Source organism: Lipophrys pholis, assembly GCF_963383615.2.
Source record: "Lipophrys pholis genome assembly, chromosome: 3".
Taxonomy (NCBI): Eukaryota; Metazoa; Chordata; class Actinopteri; order Blenniiformes; family Blenniidae; genus Lipophrys; species Lipophrys pholis.
In genome coordinates, this window is record NC_137627.1 from 5,474,664 (window position 1) to 5,496,928 (window position 22,265).

General features: G+C 41.6%; 1 protein-coding gene across 2 annotated transcripts; it reads right to left on the bottom strand.

The window, feature by feature from the left end:
• Positions 1 to 697: 697 nt before the first annotated feature.
• On the bottom strand, positions 698 to 21,530 carry nlrx1 (NLR family member X1). 2 transcript variants are annotated; one of them, XM_080459957.1, is made up of 13 exons: positions 21,496 to 21,530; positions 21,295 to 21,386; positions 19,866 to 19,906; positions 14,997 to 15,109; positions 13,440 to 13,830; positions 11,456 to 11,687; positions 9,591 to 10,758; positions 8,885 to 9,068; positions 8,287 to 8,382; positions 6,262 to 6,348; positions 5,537 to 5,788; positions 3,979 to 4,189; positions 698 to 3,000 (listed from the first exon to the last, which is right to left on the bottom strand). In XM_080459957.1, the coding sequence occupies exons 3-13, from the start codon at positions 19,880 to 19,882 to the stop codon at positions 2,863 to 2,865; spliced, it is 2,889 nt and encodes a 962-aa protein (XP_080316083.1). In that variant the 5' UTR covers positions 19,883 to 19,906; positions 21,295 to 21,386; positions 21,496 to 21,530; the 3' UTR covers positions 698 to 2,862. The 2 variants fall into 2 exon arrangements, with proteins under 2 accessions (XP_080316083.1, XP_080316082.1); XM_080459956.1 differs by having other exon boundaries at positions 21,295 to 21,508.
• Between the last annotated feature and the right edge of the window lie 735 nt (positions 21,531 to 22,265).

Below are 22,265 nucleotides of genomic sequence, written 5' to 3' on the forward strand. Positions count from 1 at the left end.
TATATTTGCATATAATTAATGAACCCACCTTCACAATGCTTGAACCAGTGCAGGGTTGTAGTCAAGACCAAGGCCAGGGCATCTTGGATTACCAAAGTACCAACGACCAAGAGTGCACAACCCCAAGTCGTACACTGCATGGAGGAACCTTTGTTTGGACGCCACAACCCTGCATGGTTTGTTTTCACATCACAAGAATGGACTGTGCTCCTCTGGAAGAATAACGTCTCTTACCTAACAAGTCTTCATAAACGGTCCGCAACTGCTGTAACTGTCACTGTTTCTTTGAAAAAACAATACATCCTCTTTGGAGACTTATTGAATCAATAGAAAAGAACTATATCAGTGAACTTTTGACCATCGGATCCCAAATCTGAACTTAGGAAAATGTCATTAATGAGCTACCTGACATTTTCATGCTCCCGTTGGTTGTCAGAAATAATAATTCATTACAACTACGCAACAGTAAATAAAACATTGACTTTTTTCTTTTTTTTTAGTTTACATAGTTAACATTACAAAACAAAACAAAAAACATGCTGGGTCCAACTCTCAACAGAAATCTGGACTTTTCCCATCAACTGTTTGGTAGTTTTTAAATGTATTGCCGGCTTCATATGGAAGAAAATCATTAATGAAGTGAAGATAGAGCATACAGGTATCTCACATGTGAACCATCATTAACAGGGAGACGACAGCTTGCATCATAGCATTTATTGTTTACTCCGGCTCGAGCCGGTTCACTGCAGCACACAAGACACACAATGATGAAAAATAAGGCAGCAGTGCACCATTAGGAATCCATCCCATAATTACTCGTCACCAAATCCTTTTTAATTGAACATTTTGGACTCAATCTGGGTGACAGTGCTCAGACTGCCTCCCCCGTGACCCGGAAACGGATAATCTGGAGAAAATAGATGGATGGATGGATGGATGGACAACCGACTCCGTCTAAAATGTTTCCATAAGTGTTTGTTTTTTTAACACACAACCACATCAGCTCGAAAAAATGGATAAACATTCCCCTCAAAGAGGCATTTAACTTTTTTTATTTTTACTCTCAGGGTCTCTGATTGCAGAATAAATATCAAACTCTGGACATTTGATGCCCGGTTTGGTTTCCTGAGAATTTCCTGTGCAAGAAGGGAGACAGAAATAAGGGTAAATACGCAACAAGCGAACGTTATGATGAAGGCGCTGAAATAAGTGTGCAAATAAACAAGACATTTAAACCTGCTCAAACCAGCAGTTCTGCAGACAAACACTACATTAAAGACGAGAGATAAAGCAAAAATCCTTTTTTCCGGTCTCTGTTTACAGTTTTAAAGGCAGAAAAATCTGTATTCTATTCCGTTTAACAAATAAAAATTCTTAAATTTGATAAATGTTCTTATTTTGAGGGAAAATGTCAATGAAAACAGCCTCTTCTGAGCAGAACTGAAACACAGAGACAGGCTGTGAGAATGAAGATATTTCAACAAGAACAAACCACACACACACAGATGTGATTAATGGATCACAAAACCAAGCTTGGATTTGCTGCAAAACAGCAGAATCTAGATTTTCAAGCTGCTTTTATGGCTTTGTGAAGGCGAAGGATGAATATCGGTTGAAGAAACACAAAAACCTGTAAAAATCTTTCAGTCAGATCCATCGGACTGATCCCCGAGTCAACAACAATAAACCAGACTTTAATTACTGTCCACACTTTTCAAAATGGGTTTCACCAAGCCGAGTTCCCACTGAAGGAGTTTAATTTACTGTGGGTTTTAGTTTAATCTTTTTAAAGGTCAAACTAAAGCCACACACAGGTATTTCTGCTCGCTCTCCACCAGCTAAGTGCATTTTCTCATTTCAAACCCCGATTGACGTCAGATTTCTTGAACCACACTGGTTCCAGGCGTTGCAGCCTCGCGGGCGAACAAACCGAATGTGGGCGTTTTAATACGGCCACCCTGCTTCAAATCTGCGCTCTTTTGTCCGGCTGCCACAACATGCAGCTCGATTGTCACACATTACAGAACAACACTGGCTCAGATTTATTAACAATTTACAGAAAAATAACTCATTAATTCCATTTAAAAGGGTCCTGAAGGATAAGGCGGATGACAAAGGTTAACAGGAATTGAAAGCCCTTTAAAAAAACCAAAAAAAACCAAAACCCACACTCCTTAGAAGTTGTTTATAATTCTAAATTTGAATCTAACGTTTTGGCAATCTCAGAGAGGAAATCAGCCCTATATTTTTTCTCCTTCTCTTCTTTTTGTTCAGCAGTTTAGACTACTGGAACTTTGGCGTATGGCCTCGAGTATGATTGAAAACTACTCCAACAGCACCACCTTGTGGTGTCCTGAAGCACTGCAAAACTGTTCCGGGAGTCACATTAACCAGAAGGATCATAGAAAAACAGGAACGCTGGTATTCGCTATATGACCATTGGGAGATAATCTAATCCAGACCAGCTCAGAGCAAATAATCTACTTGTTACAAAAGTATATTGTCTAATTTTACATCATAAACTTTCATATTATACATTAATGGTTTTTTTAATTGCCTTTACTGTGATATGTTATGATAATTTCCCTCATATTCATGCTTTATTATGAAACGCTTCTTGTTGTTGAGATGTTTAAACATTCTCCCCACAGAAATGTCACATATGTTAAAGGTTTCACTATTACTTATCGAACTTTCTTGAAATGATGACGGATGAAACACCCAGTGGCCGCAGGATTCTTGTCACCACTCCTGTAATGTCTCCCGCAGGATTCCACAGTTTGAAATGTTGCACCTGTCCCGGTCATATTCTTCTCTGGGATGTTTGGGTGGGGTGGGGTGTGGTGGGGTTTACTTGCTGAATCACTTGGATGGGAAGAGAGAGTCCTTCTCAAGCATGCGTAAAGTCCGCCGGACACCTTTCTCCACCCTGCGGAAGTGCAGCCGCTTCCAGATGCTCTGCTGCTGCTGGCGGCCCCACTCCAGGTCCCGGAGGAAGACCTGCACAGAGGAAGGACGAGTCACTGACAAACACACATATATCATCCCTCGCAATCTGTGTCACTACACTAATGGATCAATGCTAAATTTTCAGCTACTTGTCAGACCTTCCGCCTTCACTGGATGTATGGAAAACGTCACCGTTTCCATGGCAACCACCATTTTTCCGGTCAAAATACATATTGGTTTTGGGTGTTTACACGCATGTTGGGAAGGGGAGCACTGTGTGAATGAATGTATATGAATGCAAACTTGACATTTTGTGTTTATATATGCAAGTGTGTATCTATACATATATATAAGTCTTCTATATTAGATAACATTCTTACTGTTATATTTACATATATAATACTATTTTTAATACAGAAAGATAATTCTAATATATAAGTATTAAATATTGTAGAAGGGGTAGGATTTGATAAGTTTAGTTCTTCCTACCTAATCTAATTCTTAATTTGACAAGATGGAACCAGAAACCAGAATAAATAACTAAAATACAAAATGGTTCAAATTAATCTGGTAGAAGACAATAAAAACTGTATATATATCTGGAGAGACTGGCCAACTAAGTGGTATTAAGTTACTACAAGATGCTAATTCAAAGCTAATGTTAGCCTTAGTGGGGTATTACCTGGTACCATATTTCCGAGACTATAAGTCATTTATTTATTTGGTTTGGCTGCTCATGTCACTTAAGAAGCAACTTAATATGTCAAAATATACAGGTACATACCATCTACCACCACTAGATGGCAGCAGAAAGCTTCCGCAGCATCACAGAAACATCCATCACAACTGTATTTGATTGACGGAACAAGGAAAGTGTGTGCAAAAAGAAAAATCTACACGGCAGGATTTATTGTAAAAAATAATAAAACGTGAGAGAGTGTTCAGAGTGCGTGAGAAACTGTTATAAAAGCAAAATACAGTACTGGATTGTTGTTTTCTTTGCTCACGTCGTGTTTATGTGGAGTGTACCTGGAGCTGCTGCTGGACGCGCTGGCGGTCCCAGGACGAGGCGTTCTCCCGGATCACGTCGAGGATGGGGTGCCAGTCCTTGGAGACGTCCGAGCCCTCAGTGACGGAGGCCAGGACCCTGACCCGCCGGTCGCTGCCGCCGGGGCTCTTGGGAACACCCCGCACGTACAGGGACTGCTTCCCCACGTCGCTGAGCTGGTTCAGGTACAGACTGCACATGGAGAATCACAAGGACCCTCAGGTTTGACACTCTGATATCATCAATATTCGATAGTATTACAATGAGCTGTTTTTAGTTGTAATTTTCCACAGATGTCCCAAAAAAGTCAGCAACTTCTATAAAATAACCTTTTTTTTTGTCCTGACGCATTATTATGCAAAAATGGTATTAGAACATATTATGGGAGATATAAAATCCCAGTGACTGAGTCAAAAATTAAGTCACATCTGAAGTCCATGAACAACAGGGCAAACAAAGGGAGGGGAAAAAAAATTATAATATATATTATATATGTATATATTTGATAGATCTTGATCTCTCCTCACTGACATCACAGCCTGGAGAATAAGTCCAACCAACGAAAGGAACTTCCATGTCTTTGAAATACCATATTGATATTGAAAAAGACTCCAAGTTCTATTTTTCTTTTCCTACGCCGTTATTTTCTTTTTGTTAAGGTCAGTAAAGTCAATAAGGTCTTCCACCTTAGTGCTCACAGCAGATAAAAAGGATGTTACACCTTCAGGCCACTTTCAAACAAATAAAAATCATCTGGAGCTTCAAAACGTATTTATCCTTTAAACCGTGTTCAGCTGAGCATTCTTAGCGGTTTCAGCATCGTTTGCCTTTTTCAGGAATCAAACTACCGACCATAGAGCAACAATATGTTTGATAGGCTTCCAACAGTGTTTTCTATTTGGAGTGGAGGTCGATACAGTCTGAGGTCTTCTGAGGTACAAGTAATGAATAATATATATATATATATATATACACGATCTGAACACTGAAAGCATTCACAGACAGCCTTATGTATTTTGGAATACTCATAAAACCATAAAGCCCAGACTGTATATTGACAGATTTATGCTTTTTGTTCATTTTTAAGTCTCTTTCACGATAAAAACTTCTTTACTCAGGTTATCAGTTGTTGTAATTATAACATCAGTGACACACACTGAAGAGATTTATGTGATTATCGCTAAAGAAGATTATGGCACAACAAAGTGGGAGAGGAGCCGAGTTCACACTCGGTTCTGCTCATTAACATTAAATAATGACTGATTATCTGTAACAGATCCTGTAGTTACTTCCACGTCTCGGTAACGTGAGCCGTCATACAGACCGAGTGAATCCTGGCTAACAGAGGTGAAACTTAATTATTAATTAATCTATTTCTGAGTACTAGATTTACTCTATTGTGTCTATTAATTACACGGGGCTGCATGAACATGTATGTGAACTGTAGAACAACTGCACATATCCCCCAAAACGACAATGTGAAAAAAAGTATTTTGAGTGCACCGTAAGAGAAGCCCCATTCAGAGTGTAAGCTCTTACTGCACGGTGTGAATGCTGGGGTGCTCCCTGCAGGCGTCCACGAGGGCGAGCGCCGCGTTGTCCCCGATGTTGTTGTAGGCCACGTTGACCTCCTGCAGGCCCGCGTGGCTCTGCAGATTCTCCGCCAGCTGCAGCGCCGCGCGGTCGCCCAGGCCGGTGTGCATCAGGGACAAGTGGGTGAGGGACTGGTTCTCTGGGAGGGCCTCCAGCAGGGTGAGGGCCCCCGAGTCCAGCAGGGGGTTGTCGCACAGTCTGAGGGCAACACGCAACGGTCAACACGAGGTAAAGGCGTAGCGCCGTCTCGGGCGATTCTAACAAATTACTGTTGCGTCAAACTTGCAAACGAACGTTCAGATTTTATCTGCCTGTTTTGTACAAATCTTAAAAAGCAAGAGTGACAATTAGATTTGAGCAACATAGCACATAAAACAGATCATCAACATAAAAAAATAGTTTTTCTACCATCTATCTTACATCGTCTTTAGAATCAGTCGAGGAACAAAAACGTACTTAGTTTCATGTCACATAGTGACTAAAGAAACCAGGAAATATTCACACTTTATGAGCTGCGATATGAATTCAAAGCAGAACTGAAATCGTTTTGTCAGCTGTGAATTCATGTTTCCGGGTGTTTCTCGAGCCTGCGCGCGCGACTCCAGGTGGTTCCACAGTTGCTCTCATGTTTGAGCGCTGGGTTGAAGGCGAGGATTGAGCGGTGGTCTTACTGTAGGAATTTAATGGAACTCTTGGGATCTAGGAGCAGATCTCTCAGCAGGATGCAGGACTCAGGACCCAGGCTGTTAAACTGCAGGCTGAGGACGACAGAAACAGGCAGGTGCAACAATCATGAACACACACACACACACACACACTGCAATCACATGCTGGATGAGCAACGTTGCTGTTTTCGTGCCTTTTTCATATAAAAATATGGACAGTCAGTCATCATATTCATTATTAAGGATGTATACAGCATACTTGTTTTTACTAATTTATTACATGATCGGCATGTTATTATTGACTTAATTCCAGTCAAAATGGCTAAAATCATTACGGTATCAACAATATTTGTATTACTAATGTGGAAATGATTATATTAGAAGGTGAATCAGAATCCAACATTATAAAACTAAATCTCTGTAGTTTTGGTTTAAATTACAATGCAGCTAATTGAGCGTAAAAAGGAACATTTACATCTTTACACGCCTTTTTGTCATCTATTTGACTCATTTAGATTGAAACTGCACTCCACAATGTTAATAACACATTCCTCTGTGGTGATAGGAACTGCGTACACACATTTATACACACGGTCTACATGACGTAGCAGGACTGCAGGCTCATAAAGGCATCATGTCATTACAAGGAGTGTTTTATAGAGACGATAATCAAACAACCAAAGTCCAAAATGCAGCAATATCAACCTTCACCTCATGCATTTACTCACTTCTCTCCATTGTCTGTGGCACTGATATAATAATTAACTTCATATATTTACTAATCAACAAAAAGAATGACAGATTTACACTTTTGTTTATTTTATATCTGAAGGTAAAAGGTTTAAATCTCCCATAAAGGGTTGCAGCAGTGATAAATCCAACAATGTGATATTACAGAATTGATCTCGTCAATACAATCCCCAATTCCAAAATAGTTGGGACATAGCATCAGTTCTGTAACACGTAAATAAGAACTGAAGACGGTGACGTACATGGTGGTGCAGTGGTTAACACTACAGCCTCACATGGCAGGAATTTCTTGAATTTGTTTGCCGTTTACCGGGGCAATGCGGTGTGGAACCGGATGGCTCTGTAGCTCCGACTAGTGGCAGGTAGCAGCATGACAAGCAACGATTTATTCATGGATAAATAATGAGACTGCCTATTTTGAGTGATTACTTTAATAGTAAATGGTGATCTTGAGTTGATCATAGATGTAAATGGGACTGTCACTGTGGGACAACGCAATGATTTATTTTTTTTAATCCTATGATAAAGTTTAGACACAGAGAAATCTATTGAATTATCATAAACACGCTAATTTTCACTCTATTCAATCAGATCAGCTGCAACCTGAACTTTACTAAGCCAGTATTACATCTTTACCGTTTCTGAACCACTTACATTCAACTGTTCAAAGATTGATTGTAATCTTTAATCTGATCTTCTGGGTCCTGCATAGATTTCATAAAAATCCAACACACGAGTTATTTGAAACAGAAATACACCAATCAGCCGTAACATTATGACCACTGACAGCTTGTGCAGCAACCAATATTGTAATAATGACCGATAATGTCATAAAGCATACGTCAAAGAAAGAGCCTGTATTGTGAAAACATTTTGCCAATAGCTTAATAACAACTTAATTTGTAAATAATAAAAAAATTTAATTTTAATATGTAAATTTCAGAAAATAAAATATTTTTCTGTTTTTGTGCAGTTTGCTTATCAAAAATAAGCAAAATCAGGATACATGTGATGCTACTGTCTAATTACATTTAAACATTAATTGCATTTTTGCCCAGTAATACATTATTAGTTGCTACGAAGTGCTACGATCAAGAGAAATGAACATTTTCTACTGGAGCATTATAAGCGGAAAAAAGGAGGAAAATGTAAGAATTTGTTATGGCTGATTGGTTTACTTTGAATCTGGTGCAACGGTGGTGGTAGTATCACACATACAGTGTTGAACAAAATGCAGAAAGACATTTGTTCTGTGTGTGTGTGTGCATGTGTGTGTCTCACTTGAGGGTGTGTGTGTGTCTGAAGGCAGGCCACAGCATCTGCAGCATGTCGTGAGTGAGTAGACATGAGGACAGGTCCATCTCCTGAAGCTGATAGCTGCAGGAAAACATCAGCACACACGTTAAAAGAACAAGAGCAATACAAACCAACCCCAGAGTATATTATCAAAACTGTGAGCATCCGAATTCTTATTTTACACATTCATAGTTTATGCTTTACTAGGAACTTTAAGTCAGGTGCCATGAGACTGATTACTAATTCTAAGTTATATATTGGAGATGGCATTATTTTTTACATATATTACATTTACAGCATGACGATCTCTGCCGCATTGGTGGAGTAAACCCAGTTATCAGAGTAAAAACTGCTCCTGGTGAAAAATACTTTGTCAGGAAAGAACATGTACTTATTTCATGGAAGTAACTAGAATGTTGTCGATCTTGTAAAATGTGTCTGATTTATACAAGAACAAGCACCAATACAGCTCTTTGTGTACCAGGATACAGTGAGGATGACTATTCAAATGTAGAATTGCTCGCTCGGTATGTGAAATGGTGGATCGCCTCTCTCACATTGTTGAGTGAAATCTGAGGTTTACCTGGGAGGCGTGCACGAGAGTACCGAACTCAGCACAAAGCACTTGAGTGAAGTCATTCGAATGTTGGCGAGGCGAATGGATCGTATTGTGGACAGAACCTCTGCAGTGAGTCGGGGGTTCTGAAACTCGTAGAGGAGGACCAGCAGGTCCATCACCTCCTCCGCCGGCTGAGGCTTGCTGAGTTCTAGCGCCAAGCAAGAAGAAGACCGTCGTTATACACCGTACGTTTTTACTCTTCAACAACAACGTTTAATCCGACTGCCACTAGTCGGCGCTGCAGAGCGCTCAGATACATAAAGACGTTTCACAAAAGTGTTCTTGAAGTGATAACAGAAAACTTTTGTTGTATTTTGGGGCCCATTTACATGACATCGGCGCTGGGAGCCACTGAAAACGGAATCGTGTAGATAGGGGAAAACACAACTTTTCACACTGAGCTACAGCGCATGCACACCACGGCCGTATTAAAATAGTTCTTCTGCACATGCACAAGAAGATGAACATTAACAATAATGGCGGCCTTCAGAGTGTCATATGATTCCCCGTCCAGCTTCTCCTGGGACTCGCTCGTTTTATAGTTGAGAGTCACACATAATAGCAATCCAACTTCGTCCAAGCCCCTCACTTACCGTCATCAAAAATATTGAGGTAAAGCAACAGTAACTCCTCTATTCTCTATAAGAAGACTGAAAAGAGCACGTCTCACCTCTGACGAGGTGATTCCTTAGGGCACGTGTGATCTGGACCACAGTGGTGCTCTGAATGCCGCAGCCCAGTTGCTGGAGAAGAACCCGGTTCCCATAATGCAACAGGCCACCCATAAAGATGGGATAGAGTTCAAAAGGCTGGCCGGCGGTGTGCTGCTTGGGCTGCGGGCCGTGGACTCCCAGAAGGTTTTGCTCCACCTGATCCAGGACGTCCTCATTATGGCTGTCCTCGGTGCGGAACATCTCAGATGCCATCGTTTTGGCGATGGTGCCCTTGTTGTGGCTGCTGAATTTGTCGTAGAGCTTCGGGAAAAACTTGAGGAGGTTGAACACAGCGAAGATTCGAACGGGGATGAATTTGGAAAGGATGCCGACGATGGCGCCGACATCCTCCCCCGCCTGACCGATGGCCGTAGACACTTGTTTACCAAACTTTTGTAAAGCCGACTTGTTCTCGCCCCGAACCACGTAGAGAGCCGCCAAGTACTCCTGCATGGCGGGGACGGCGAACACGTAGCGCGTCTCATCCGTCTCACTCAGCTCGCCGGGAAAACGCTTACTGCTCTCTATGCAAGGGGTCAAGAAGAAGTCCAACACGTCGGTCCGGAAGACGGCCAGCTGACGCAGCTCCTCGTCCGTCTTGGTCTTCCCTCCGATCCACTGCTCCAGCTCCTCTTCAGAGAACGACGTGCGGCGGTACGTCACGCCGTCGAATGCAAGTTTACCAACAGTCCGTACGACGTAGAGCATTAGAGAGTTCTTTTGCTCCTGACTGGACATATTTGTCTCCGCTCCCGAGCCGAGGACCTCGCCGCCAAAGTTGAGCCTCAGGAAGCTGGTGTAGATACCGGTGAGCGTGCGGATGGGGGCGTTGGCGTCGGTGAAACGCAGGAAGTGCAAAGTGGCGCAGGTGAGCCAGCAGTAAGACGGCAGGAAGCATGCTGTCGCCAGCTGGCTTTCTCTTTGGAGGTTGAGGTAAAGCAGCTCTATGAGAGCCTGGGCCTCGTTGTCGCGGGAAGGTTGTCCGCTCTGCTGCAGCAGGCGGCCTGCAAAGTACGCACGTTGGCGGTCCGGGTCGTTGAAGCCACAAATCTGTGCGTAACGACTCACGTACTTCTCAGGGATCCGGTCCAGAGCTGACAGTCTGGTGGTGACCAAGATGCTTGCCTGGTGGACATAAAACAGACGTCTCCATCAGAACCAATTACCAACTCTGAAACCTGAGACCGAGAGGCCTACCGAGTGGGACCTGAGCAGCAGCGTGGACAATCACACACCAATCAGGTCTAAGTTGGGCCATGAGGTAATATACGAGTAAAAAAAATAGAACATCTAGATTTAAACTGGGGTTTCAGGGTCTGGAGCTTTTTCCACACAACACGAGGAGAAACACCCTGAACAGACCCTCAAATCCATTATATACATAGAATCAGTCTCTTTCAGCCATTTTGCCCATTTTTTTTCCTTTCTGGTTTTAGCGGATTTAGCTACTTTAAATAGTTTTAGGGATTATAGCAGTTTTAGCCGTTACAGCTGGATTACCTTTCTCTAGTGGTTTTAGCTGATTTGAGGTTTTCAACATGACTTTTTTTTGTGTGTTCTCCAATGCATATCGAACATACGGGTAAACTTTGAGAATCCTTGGCAGTGAAAACAAATAAATGTCCATGTTGAATGAAAACGTGTATTTTTTTTTATAAGAACTTGCTCACAACTTTAAAATCAACATGTTTCATTTTAACAGGAAAAAGCCTCTGACGATGCTTTTCCACGTGAAGATCTCAGAACCAAAACAAATGTCGCAGAGAAAAGTGCAGCGCAGATACAAACCCCTGCCTGTGAAGGTGGCCGGAGGCTCTCTTACCTCAGGCAGGAGGTACTTCCTCAGCAGGTTCACCACCAACACACTCGGAGGCAGCGGCTCATGGGGATCGCTGCAGAGCTCGGTGGAGCCGATCCGGAAGTCCAGGTGCATCTTCTCCATGCCGTTGAAGAGGAAGAGCACATCCTTGGCTTGGTCTCCTTCACCACTCAGCAGGGGGTGCTTCTTCAGGTGGAGGTATTTCCTGCTAACCAGGTCCCTTAAGGAGGCCGCCCTGAACGAACACAACCGGCGATTCAGTGGCGCGATGAGAATTATGGTGAAGAAGAGTCCACTCAAAAACGAATGCGCAAACACAGATATTCCTCACTTTCTCACACAAGTTTAGTCATTCATTCTTCTGCGTTGCCCGTCTAGAGGCCACTTTGACTTCTGGGTTCACTTTCGTTGCAGTTCTATGACGTAACCTAACAATGCTGAGCTGTTTAGATTTCACTGCAGGAGTTCAGAGGCGTCTGAACAAAAATCAGTCGTCACTACTCTCAAAATAAAATTGAAGCAGGTCAACAAGACTTTTGATGGTATCTCTTGGAAAACGTTTTGCTTCTTATCCAAGTAGATTCATCAGTTCATGCTGCTCCTTTGAAACCAGGCTGACATTAGTTAATCATTCAGAAAAATATCAAGGGACTGCAATTATACTAAGATATCCACCCAGGAAGTCTGGACTCATACAGCAGATATTTCCAGTCATTCTATCTGTAAAGAGCTCTGCAACCTCTGTGCACAATAGGCGTTTTTTAAAAGAAATAAAAAATTTCACCCAATAAAATTTATGTGGAGCTGCAAAAGACCTTCAAAATGAAGATAACAGTCTTTGAACTTAAATATAAAGTTTGGTTAATTATAGCGAAACACTGGATTTTGGCAATTAGGAAGATTAAACTCTATTTTTTTTTTTTGGCAGATTTTAACAATTTTAGCATTTTGTTTTTTTTTGTCGTTCCAACAGTTTTAGCTGTTTATCTAAATTGGCTGAATAAACCCAGGTTGCGTCTGTTTTATCTAATCCTGAAAAGGTTGCATTGCTAAACTATTGTGCCACTGTGTCCTCGTGATATTTTCCCCACGAGGAACTGATGAGAAAACCAACACAACAACAACAACTAATCTTCCTCTGATGTGTTTCCCTGAATAGCAGGTTAATTCTTACAGGATGCATAATAATGGCACAAAACATTAAAAATAGAGGATAATAACAGCTTATTAGGTCCAACAAGAGTATGGCTCCATTTACAGGAATTACGATTCAAGTAAAAAAGAGTTGGTTAGATCAAATCCTATTCTATTCAATTCATTTGCTCTTTACCTCGATGAGTCACATCTTGCCTGTCAGGTTTTTCTCTTTTTGCTAAACCCTTAAGTACTTTTGCCGATTGCACTGATCACCCGTGTACTGAACACAACAAATGAACTCTGTGAACTCGAGTCTTGCCCCGGCCTTCCAAAGGAGGAGCTCGAATGAGATTTAATGGTGAAATCACTTTCAGTTTCACTTGTTAATAAAAACTCCTTCATGGGTGAGCTTTCTTTCCCCGTCATAACTTTAGTTTAGTTTGTTGAACTACGTTGTTTTGAATCTGATTCTGAGGATTTTTATATCATGCATTGAACATTTATTGTGTTTCAGTTCTAAAATACCAGTTGCAACTTGATTTGCGTGGCGCTTCCTGTCTTTTGTCAGGACATGCTCACGAGAGAGATGTTTTTTTTGGGGATTCAGTGTGACATTTATAGTCCAATAAACACTGAATGAACGAAACTAAATTAGTAAGTGAATCAGTTTTCTTAAAGTTATGCACCTCCTAACATCCTGCTATTTCTAAAACATTTTTTTAAAGTTGTCCCACCATAGTGATATCTGATATAAAGGTCGATTCTGTGTTTTTTCAGAAATGGGGAGATAAGAGTGTATTACATTGCGAGTCCACGTATTTTGTGTGTCGGTAAGAGAAACCAAACTTACTTTGACAGCTCACTGAGGTCCTCGCAGGAAAAAGGCAGCAGCAGCTTGAACTGGGTCAGCGTGGTCCCCTGGCACCAATCCAGCACCAGCTTTCTGACCACTGTGCTTTTCCCGGTGCCCACGGCCCCGTACAGCAGCAGGTTGAGCCCCCGGCCCTCGCAGTGGCCCTCCGGGGGCTCGAACAGCTGCTCCACATTGACGGCGGGGCTGGGATCTGAGTGGGTATGAAGAGGTGAGCAGAGGTGTCCTGCCCTCTCCTCAGTCTTCCTCTCCAAGATGAGCGGATCCACGTGCATGGTCTCCGGCCTGAACAGCCCTCCGAACTGCTTCTCCTCCTGAGGAAGGTGGTTGAACCACAGGAAGAGCTTCCTCTTGTGGATCTCTATTGGATCTACAGCACGGAAAAGTAAAAAGAAAAGTACCTTTACTAAATGTGGATGTGTTGCAGATGCATTTCTTCTAAGGGGACGACACACTTTGTGATTTCAGCCGTCTCAGACAAAAGATGGAGGCAAATTTGTATTACAGAGGCTTTGTTTACACAGTGGATGATATACTATACAGAAGGTGTGTGGGTATAAAAAAATAAAAGATGCGAACTTGATATTTTGCACACCCTCACGGGACGCTCCGAGGATCCTGCCTGACAGGAACAACACACACTGTCCACGTAGTGCATAGAGGAGTCGGTACACACTCTCTGACATGCCAGACACATCTATTGACTTTAGGGTTAGGGTTCACCGGAATTGTTTTACGGACGCTGGCAGAACAACTCTGACCCTTAGAACTCAGAAGGTATCCTGTGGTTTCAGGTACCGAGACAAAATTCACTGAGAGATAGGTCAGTGCATCAGAATTCCTCGTCCAGCAGTTTCCACAGACGCTCCAGTGGGTAGAGATTCGGGGGAACCTCACGGCCTCGGGAAAACCTTGAACACCGCGTTACGTTTTCACCCTGTCCTGAAAAGACTTTGCTCCTCCTGAGAGACGCCACTCCCACCAAGAAAGAGTGTCGATCAGCAGCAATGATCAGAAGATCCTTAATGGGTCCAAAGGGTTCTTCCCAGAACATTGTCCGAAGCGTTACATTCCCTCAATTGCTGCTATTGTGTCTTCAGATAATGTTGATAAATATAACTCAGGCGAGTCTATCGACTTGCGCCTTAAAATATTCATGTGCCATGTGTAGAAACTTGCACACTCCCCGACGCTCCTCCAGTTTCTTGAATTGTCTTTGCTTGACAATCTTGTCCATGCTGCAGCTGCTTATGCACCTTTACCTCAAAAACTTACAGCAAACAAACATACAGGAGCCTGTATGTTTACTTCAATGTTAACAAATGCATACTGGGATGTTTAAGATCAAATGTGTTTGAGTGAATAACGAGTCTCGTTGGTCCCTGAACCTCATTGAGCAAATAACTGGTGGAGTACATTTGCATTTTTTTGTTCCAATTTCATGCCACAACTGTAATTATCTTGTCATATAACCAGGAAGGCAGGAAGCTTTCATGTCTTTCAGATGAGATTTAGGACTCGTATCGAGTTGTGCACCTGGTTCTGAAGGGGCGGAGCAGAAGGACCTGCAGGGAATGCCCGTGACTGGGCAGAGGAGCACGTCCACGTTCCTCTTCCACCTCCATAGGGGGACGACCGGACTCAGCGACCTGAAAAACACAGAACCATGCTTGCCATCTTTGCATTCGCCTCATTAGACAGTGAACAACTCAACGTGGTCGTCGCTCTGCCTCACATCAAAGACTATCGTGCAGGAAGGGCTGGTGTGAGGCCGGGTGCAGGTTGTAGCAGGTATTGTGACATACCTCCAAGGCACTGACATTCACGCAGCAACAACTAATTAAGTCTCTAAACCCAAGAGGTGGAGATGGGGATCCGAGAAATAGGAAGTTTACCTGAAAGTCTGAAGGGCATTCGTGCCAGGAGAAAGAGTCAATGGAAGTATGAATGATTGTCTTTTTGGGGTTCCACACTGAATATTCTCAGAAAGGATTCATTCATACAACCAGTGTGAGGCTTTTCCACTCAATGGCGACTTTTTAAAAAGGGTCGACGCACCAACTACAATCAAGAAACTTCACCGTCGCTTATACCACGACCCAGAAAAGTTGGGACATTGAGTAAAACTTTTTATCAAATGAGAACACAACAATGTATATTTTGCATCTCAGATTAACAAAAGATATTAGCTTAATAAATTCAATTTTGAAAATAAACTACATATTTCACAAATTGCCAGGCTGTTAATGGACTAAGTATTAAACAAAGATGAGAAAGTCCCCCCCCTTTTTCTTTTGTCTTTGGTTTATGTGTCAATACTTCTGTATTACTGTTAATACTACGTCTGAAAATGACTACTTCAGAATTTTAAATACCCTCCCTGTTTTCCTGTGAAGCCATTTCAAATTTCTTGTGACTCATCTTGAATCAAGACGTGTTTACTAATTCTGTGTACCGTAAATGCTTTTTCCTAAGCCCCGCCCCCAACATTATGACCATTGTGACGAACAGGATGCTGTGAAAGAGTCTCGTCTTTACCAGCAACAGCAAAAAAAAAAAAAAAAAAAAAAAAACAATAACCCAAAAACAACAGATAATGCCTTCAACTGGCGAGTGTGTGTGTGTGTGTAAGACGCATTCAGGCCCCGTTTCCACCACAATGTTTTCAAGTGAAAACACGAGAGAGCCACTGAAAATGAACGTCCACGTACTCACCATTGCTCGTGTTTATAGTGTATTGTACTTTTAAGTACGTGTGGCGTGGTTTCTTTACAAAAACAATTAACGCCTCCAACTGGTTGTCTGGCATGCCAACTACGTGGTTTTCAGCGCTTCTGCCGTTTCCGTGTCAACAGACATCGTACATGCGGAACTTTTCTGAAACGAACGCGCACTAGCGCAAGCATTGTGGTGGAAACGGCCTCTTATTGTGATTTCTGACTTCAAATGGGAAAAATAATCCGTAACTGGGTTTTTGATTTTAGGAAACTGAAGCACTGAGCTGCTCATGTGGTAGCTTTGATCACTTAAAGATATTTATTAATATATATTTTAAGCTTTAAGCAGCTTTTACAGTGAAGTGATGTTAGATCATACATCAGACTTATTTACACAGGGATAAACTGTGCAAACAGTGGTTAACTAGTTTTAATGGTTCGACTTCAAACAAACCTGCTGCCAATGACAGTTTAGATGTCAGTTATGTAACCAACATGCTGCTAAAATTACACAACATAATTCATCTTGGCTCCGGGCCCTCTTTTTTTTAATGACTCAGCAGTTGCTTAAAATTCTACCTCACAATCAAAGCTTTCCTATAAACTATATGTGTGCGTGTTAGGAGATGATTTATAATAACGGCTGTGGAAGAATAACTTCCTTTAATGGCCAATCTTTTAAATCTGTTTGACTCTATTAGTTAAGCGGCGAGTTAAAGGGTAAGGAAGTTTTTCTGAATTGGAAAATCAGCAAGAATTAGAGATGACGACTTTACCACTTTGTGGGACGCGTGCAACTTTAAAGAAACATTCAGCAGCGCAGCATTACAACAATATAAGCAGATGTTGGTATCAGTAATGAATAGCAGACAAGCAGGAAAAGAATGAATTAAGAGAAAACTTCAAACAACCCACTATTAAAAACACGATTTCTGCAGTTTATTTCCACATAGTTCATCTCTTTGTCTGAGATTATATTTATATAATATATATATATAAATAATTTTTTTTAATCATGGAACTTTTAGAGGAGATGCGCCATCCAAGTTCTTATTAAAAGGTCAAATGAAGAAGGCCCCTTTGCCTCCCTCGTTTAAATCTTGGCTGAAGGATATCATGTCTTTTCTCAAACTGGACAAAATTAAATTTACATTGAGAGGGTCTTCCAAGAAATTCTACATAACTTGGAGACCACTTATTGACTATGTGGACGGTCTTCCTGCCACAATGTTCTCTGGGGCGACTGCATAGTGTTGCTGCTCCTCCGCTTGTCTGCCACACGGTCACACTGGGATCCCTTCTGCTTTCAATTTGAATGTAGATGTGAGCACAGGGTTTTTGAGCTTCCAATAAGTATGTAGTTCACTTTATTCTTACTTATTTTTAATCTTCTTTTTTTTTTGTTGTTGCTTCTGTTTTTTTTTTGTTCTTGACTGAGAGAACTGAGGTCGGTTTGGGTGATGGGGTTGAGAGAAAATGATACTTTCATACATCTTTTTGGTGCACACTATTGTACTATGTTCTATTGTTCGCTGTTTTGCATATTTGTATTGCACAATTTTGTACTTCAATAATAATAAAAAAGTTGAAACATAAAAGGTAAAATGAAAAGTTACTACAAACTGAATTAATGACTTGCACATCCGTGACGGCTCCATTAAAGGTGATTATTTACAGGTTTTAGAGCAACACAGTGCACCCAGATGACAGGAAAGTCGGGCTGCTTTCAGTAAAACGTCACAAGAATGTGGTTTCTTAGTGGAAGAGGTCAGTTTCTAAAGTGAAATAAAAAGCTGCCACCAACACTACAAAATAAGACACATTAGGAGAGAAGAAGAAACTATGATAAGTGAGGCTGTAATGCAGTACATTTCCATATTCATTTTGTCTGCAGAGTTACACGACAACAGCTCTTGTGTCTTTTATGTGGTTTGTTAAATTTTGTTTGAGATTATTTGGTATGTCAGTTTGTCCATTCTATCTAAATTAGGTCATTTTGGTGTCATTTCTGAACTCTTTAGGTCAGTTTTGTCTGTTTTTGTGTCAGTATTGGGGAAGTTATGGCTTAGAGGTTAGACAAGCAAGTTTGTGGTCACAGGTTTGAATCCCTGAGCAAGGCCCATGACCGGGAATCCATGTGAATGTGTTAAACACGGAGAACAAATTTAGTAAAGTAGTTTTTCTTTCTTATAATGGTCCTTTACTGACACATTTTTCACATTTGAAAGCCTATTTTTTTTTAAATTTCAGTTAACCCATTTTTTATCTGAATATAATATTATGTTATGAGGAATTTTACATGGTTTAATTCTCTTCGTCAACACATTCGTCGGCACACAGAACAGCCGATTTACTTGTCATTCCTCAGAAACATCTTTATTCTAATGAGCAAACAGCAGAGAAACACCGTGTCAATAGTAAACCATAAAAAAAATAGGTCATTGGTCTCAAGTGACACTCCGCTGTGGGAAACGAGACGCCTGATCCCATCGTTACAAACCCCAACACACCCGACAAGAAGGGTGAGCGTGGACAGCGACACGTCATGCAACAGTAAACAAACATGGGCTGATTATTCATACTTCACGCCTGCATGTAGAGCGTATTCCATATGTGGGGTTTATTGGGTTTTCTGGGCTGAGTGAGGTGGAAGCGTGTTTTCATCACAGTTCCCTCCCGCCGCATTTACAGTGTTTCAAGTGAAAACACAGAATTATTGTCATTTTGCATTTACTCAGCAAGCTTTTGACCTGAAAAGTGTCTTCAACGTCTGGAATCCAATGACTTTTAAACTGAATTTGGAAGAAATTACTGTGTTGTGAAGTAAATCATCCGAACCTGGTGTAAGTTTCTAACAAGCTGCTGGTTTGTTGAGGACCGACTGCCCCCGTCTGTCGTCTAGACCTGCTTTCATTCACGTTTAGTGTAGCCGGAGGTTAAATCTAATCTAATGCTGACAGTGCGAAAAAAGGCCAACGCACACCCTGGACATGGTGACGTCGGACCACAAAAGACACGAAATCATCCCAGGACATTCATAAAGTTTCCAAAACAATGTTGATATTAAAGCTTTTAAAGGGGCTACTTCTAAAAAAAAATTTTTAAAAAATACAGGTTTGATGAAAGAATAATGTAGATATTTTCGGTTTAATGACTTAAGTGTGTAAACTGTGTTACTTTAACTCACTTTTATTTTAAATTTTTTTTACCTTGTTTACTGTTCTACTATTCTGCACCAACGTCATCAAAACAAATTCTTTGTATTATGTTAACTATACTTGCCAATAAACACGCTTCTGATTCTGATTATGCCATTAATAATATATAAAAAAAAACAGTTTGACAGTTTAAAATTAAACTAATGTCACACAAACAATATGGGTGTAATGCGGTTCTTGCTCAAATATTGCGAGAGGTGATCAGACACTGGAGGTACGTCATTAAAAAAAAATAAAACTGTCCAAAATATAAGAACAATGCACCCAACAGAGCCAAAGAGAAGTTCTCCAATCGCCCCTCTAATTCTGTGTTCACACCAATATAGCTTTCTGACTATTGCTCGGGGGGAGTACGTCCTGTCGCGTCATCAATTTACTAAATAGGTGTGATCCCAACAAGTATTCAGCGTCTCCATCCCAGATTGAGTGAGTCAGTGAACACGAGTGTCCTGCACTGGTTTGTCACTGACCTGTGGAGCAGACTCATCGTTGTGTCGTTTCGGGGACCGTTCTGTAAAGGAGAAGAAGAACAAAGTGAAACAAGAAGTGCCAGATGGAGAATTGCATTTCTCATAATCGCGTCAACATTTGGCATCTTTGCTTGAGCAAATCATCACCTATTCCCTGTCGTATCACCTGATTTATGCATTTATCTTAATACCATGACGGAATGATAAGCCGTCCTGTGTACTTTTTACTTTTGTATTTAACATTGTATTGTAGAGCAGGACTACTAAACTCAAGTAATCTTTATGTCAGATCATTTTTTAACAGGAAATGGTGATCTATAGGTCCATTTGGTCATTCTAGATCCTTGTGTGATGGTTTGTTTGTATACCTAGTTTATAGTGTTGAAGTATAGAATTCACAAATTCTTGTGAGTTCCCCTCGAAATGTCAAACATACTTTAGTTCCATACAGCTCAATTTCATCTTGAGTTGACCTGGACTTGCCAAATAGTGCCATGATAACCTTTAAATTTGAACTTTAAAGTTTTTCGTTGTTGTTCTGGAGAGTACATGTGAAGAAAAAGTCTATATTCTCACAAAGCCAAACAATTTTATCTCAGCGTTGCTTTTTGTCTTGTTCTGAATCAAACTGATGACAATACGCATGCACAATAGAATTCACTCCTGTCATTATTATATAAAACAAAACCACAAATGAATGCAACGTTTGTTTGGACGGTTTCAAAAAGAAGAACAGAAACATTTGAATCTTTCAGGGAAGTCGTGCACGTTGAATCTGATAAACCTTTTAGCTTCTGTCAACCAGCCTGGTGGCAGTAAATATTCAAAGTGTGCAGAGGATCTGGATCAGGATCCAGGAGCTCCAGGGTCTGGATCCAGGAGCTCCAGGCTCTGGATGCAAGAGTTCTAGGGTCTGGATCTGATGCAGGAGCTCCAGAAGCCCCAAGATCTGGATCCAGGAGCTCCAGAGGCTGGATGCAGGAGCTCCAGGGGCCGGATCTGATCCAGGAGCTCCAGGGTCTGGATGCAGGAGCTCCAGGAGCTCCAAGGTCTGGATCCAGGAGCTCCAGGGTCTGGTTCCAGGAGCTCCAAGTTCTGGTTCTAGGAGCTCCAGGGTCTGGTTCCAGGAGCTCCAAGGTCTGGTTCCAGGAGCTCCAGGGTCTGGAACCAGGAGTCCCAGGGTCTTGATCCAGGAGCTCCAGACGCTCCAGGGTCTGGATCTGATCCAGGGACTTCGGGTCTGGTTCCGTTAGAAGCTCGAGGATAAGACCGAGGAAAGGCTTCGATCTCCGGCTGCTCGGTTCTCGTCCAGAAGTTCCCCGTGCGGAAAAAGTGACATGCCCCCTCACACTCTTCTGCCCTCATAAACACCCCGGCGGGGGTATTAACAGCCCTGAAACGTGACATGACGGGAAATGAATCGACCTACCGCACAGCTCGTCCTCTTCTCCCGTCGCGTCCGGACGCGGAGGTCAACTCATTGGTTCATTCAAGGTTGTGTGTAATCAGCTCGCCGGGACACTGTGATCCACACAGAGAGAAAGAGAGAGAGTGAGTGAGTGAGTGTGTGTGTGTGTGTGTGTGTGTGTGTGTATCTGTCATGAGTTCCGTGCTGTGTCTGCTCACAGACCGCGAACCACCGCTTCGATCTGCCCCGCTGCCGCCCCTTCAGAGTAAAAGCCGTGTCCGGAGTGTGGCGACCGGGTGACTACAAAAGACCGTGGAGGGGAAACGTCCGGAGGAATAAAGAAAATCTGAAGAGATCAGAGGGAAAGAAATAATGATCGAGTCAAGGATTGCAGAAAAATAGAAAGAAGGAATAAAAACAGGGAGGGAAGTTAGGGAAACAGCACCCCCTTCTGGGTGGAAGATTAACCTCACGTAAACGTTAATTATAGAGGAGTGTCTTTTCTTTTTTTATTCTTCCACCTCTGGTTGACCCTTATTTATTTATCTATTTATTTTGTCTTGAATACTAAATAATTCAAAGTCTGAAGTACTAAAATACACTTATTTGAATCCCGTGCTCCGGTAAGGGAGCAAAGAAAAACAAAAAAACAAAAACGGAAGTAAACAAAACTGCGTTAATTACGTAAACTTGTGTAACAGGTTAACTGTTTCAAATCAATTAATTAAATTAACACAGCACGAGCCTCGATTTAATCCAATTGTAACCTAAATGTACTTGCGTTTTAATCACCGTGACGAGATTTTTCTAAAGTTGATATAATATAATATAATAAACTAACGTCAGAGACGTGCATTAACACTCTGCAAATTCAAAATGACAGAAATTAAATATGAAAGAAAAGCGGGATTAATTTACAAAAAACGATTATTATGATTAGGGTGTGACTGATTAATTTACTGATTATAGCCGTTAAAGAATAATTGGCCAAA

Excerpts from the sequence above, each read along its gene's own strand:
- nlrx1 (XM_080459957.1), bottom strand. Across the intron at positions 9,069-9,590 it reads AAGGAATCACCTCGTCAGAG|AACTCAGCAAGCCTCAGCCG; the intron begins GTGAGACGTGCT and ends GCTTGGCGCTAG. Across the intron at positions 4,190-5,536 it reads CCCAGCATTCACACCGTGCA|TCTGTACCTGAACCAGCTCA; the intron begins GTAAGAGCTTAC and ends CTCCATGTGCAG.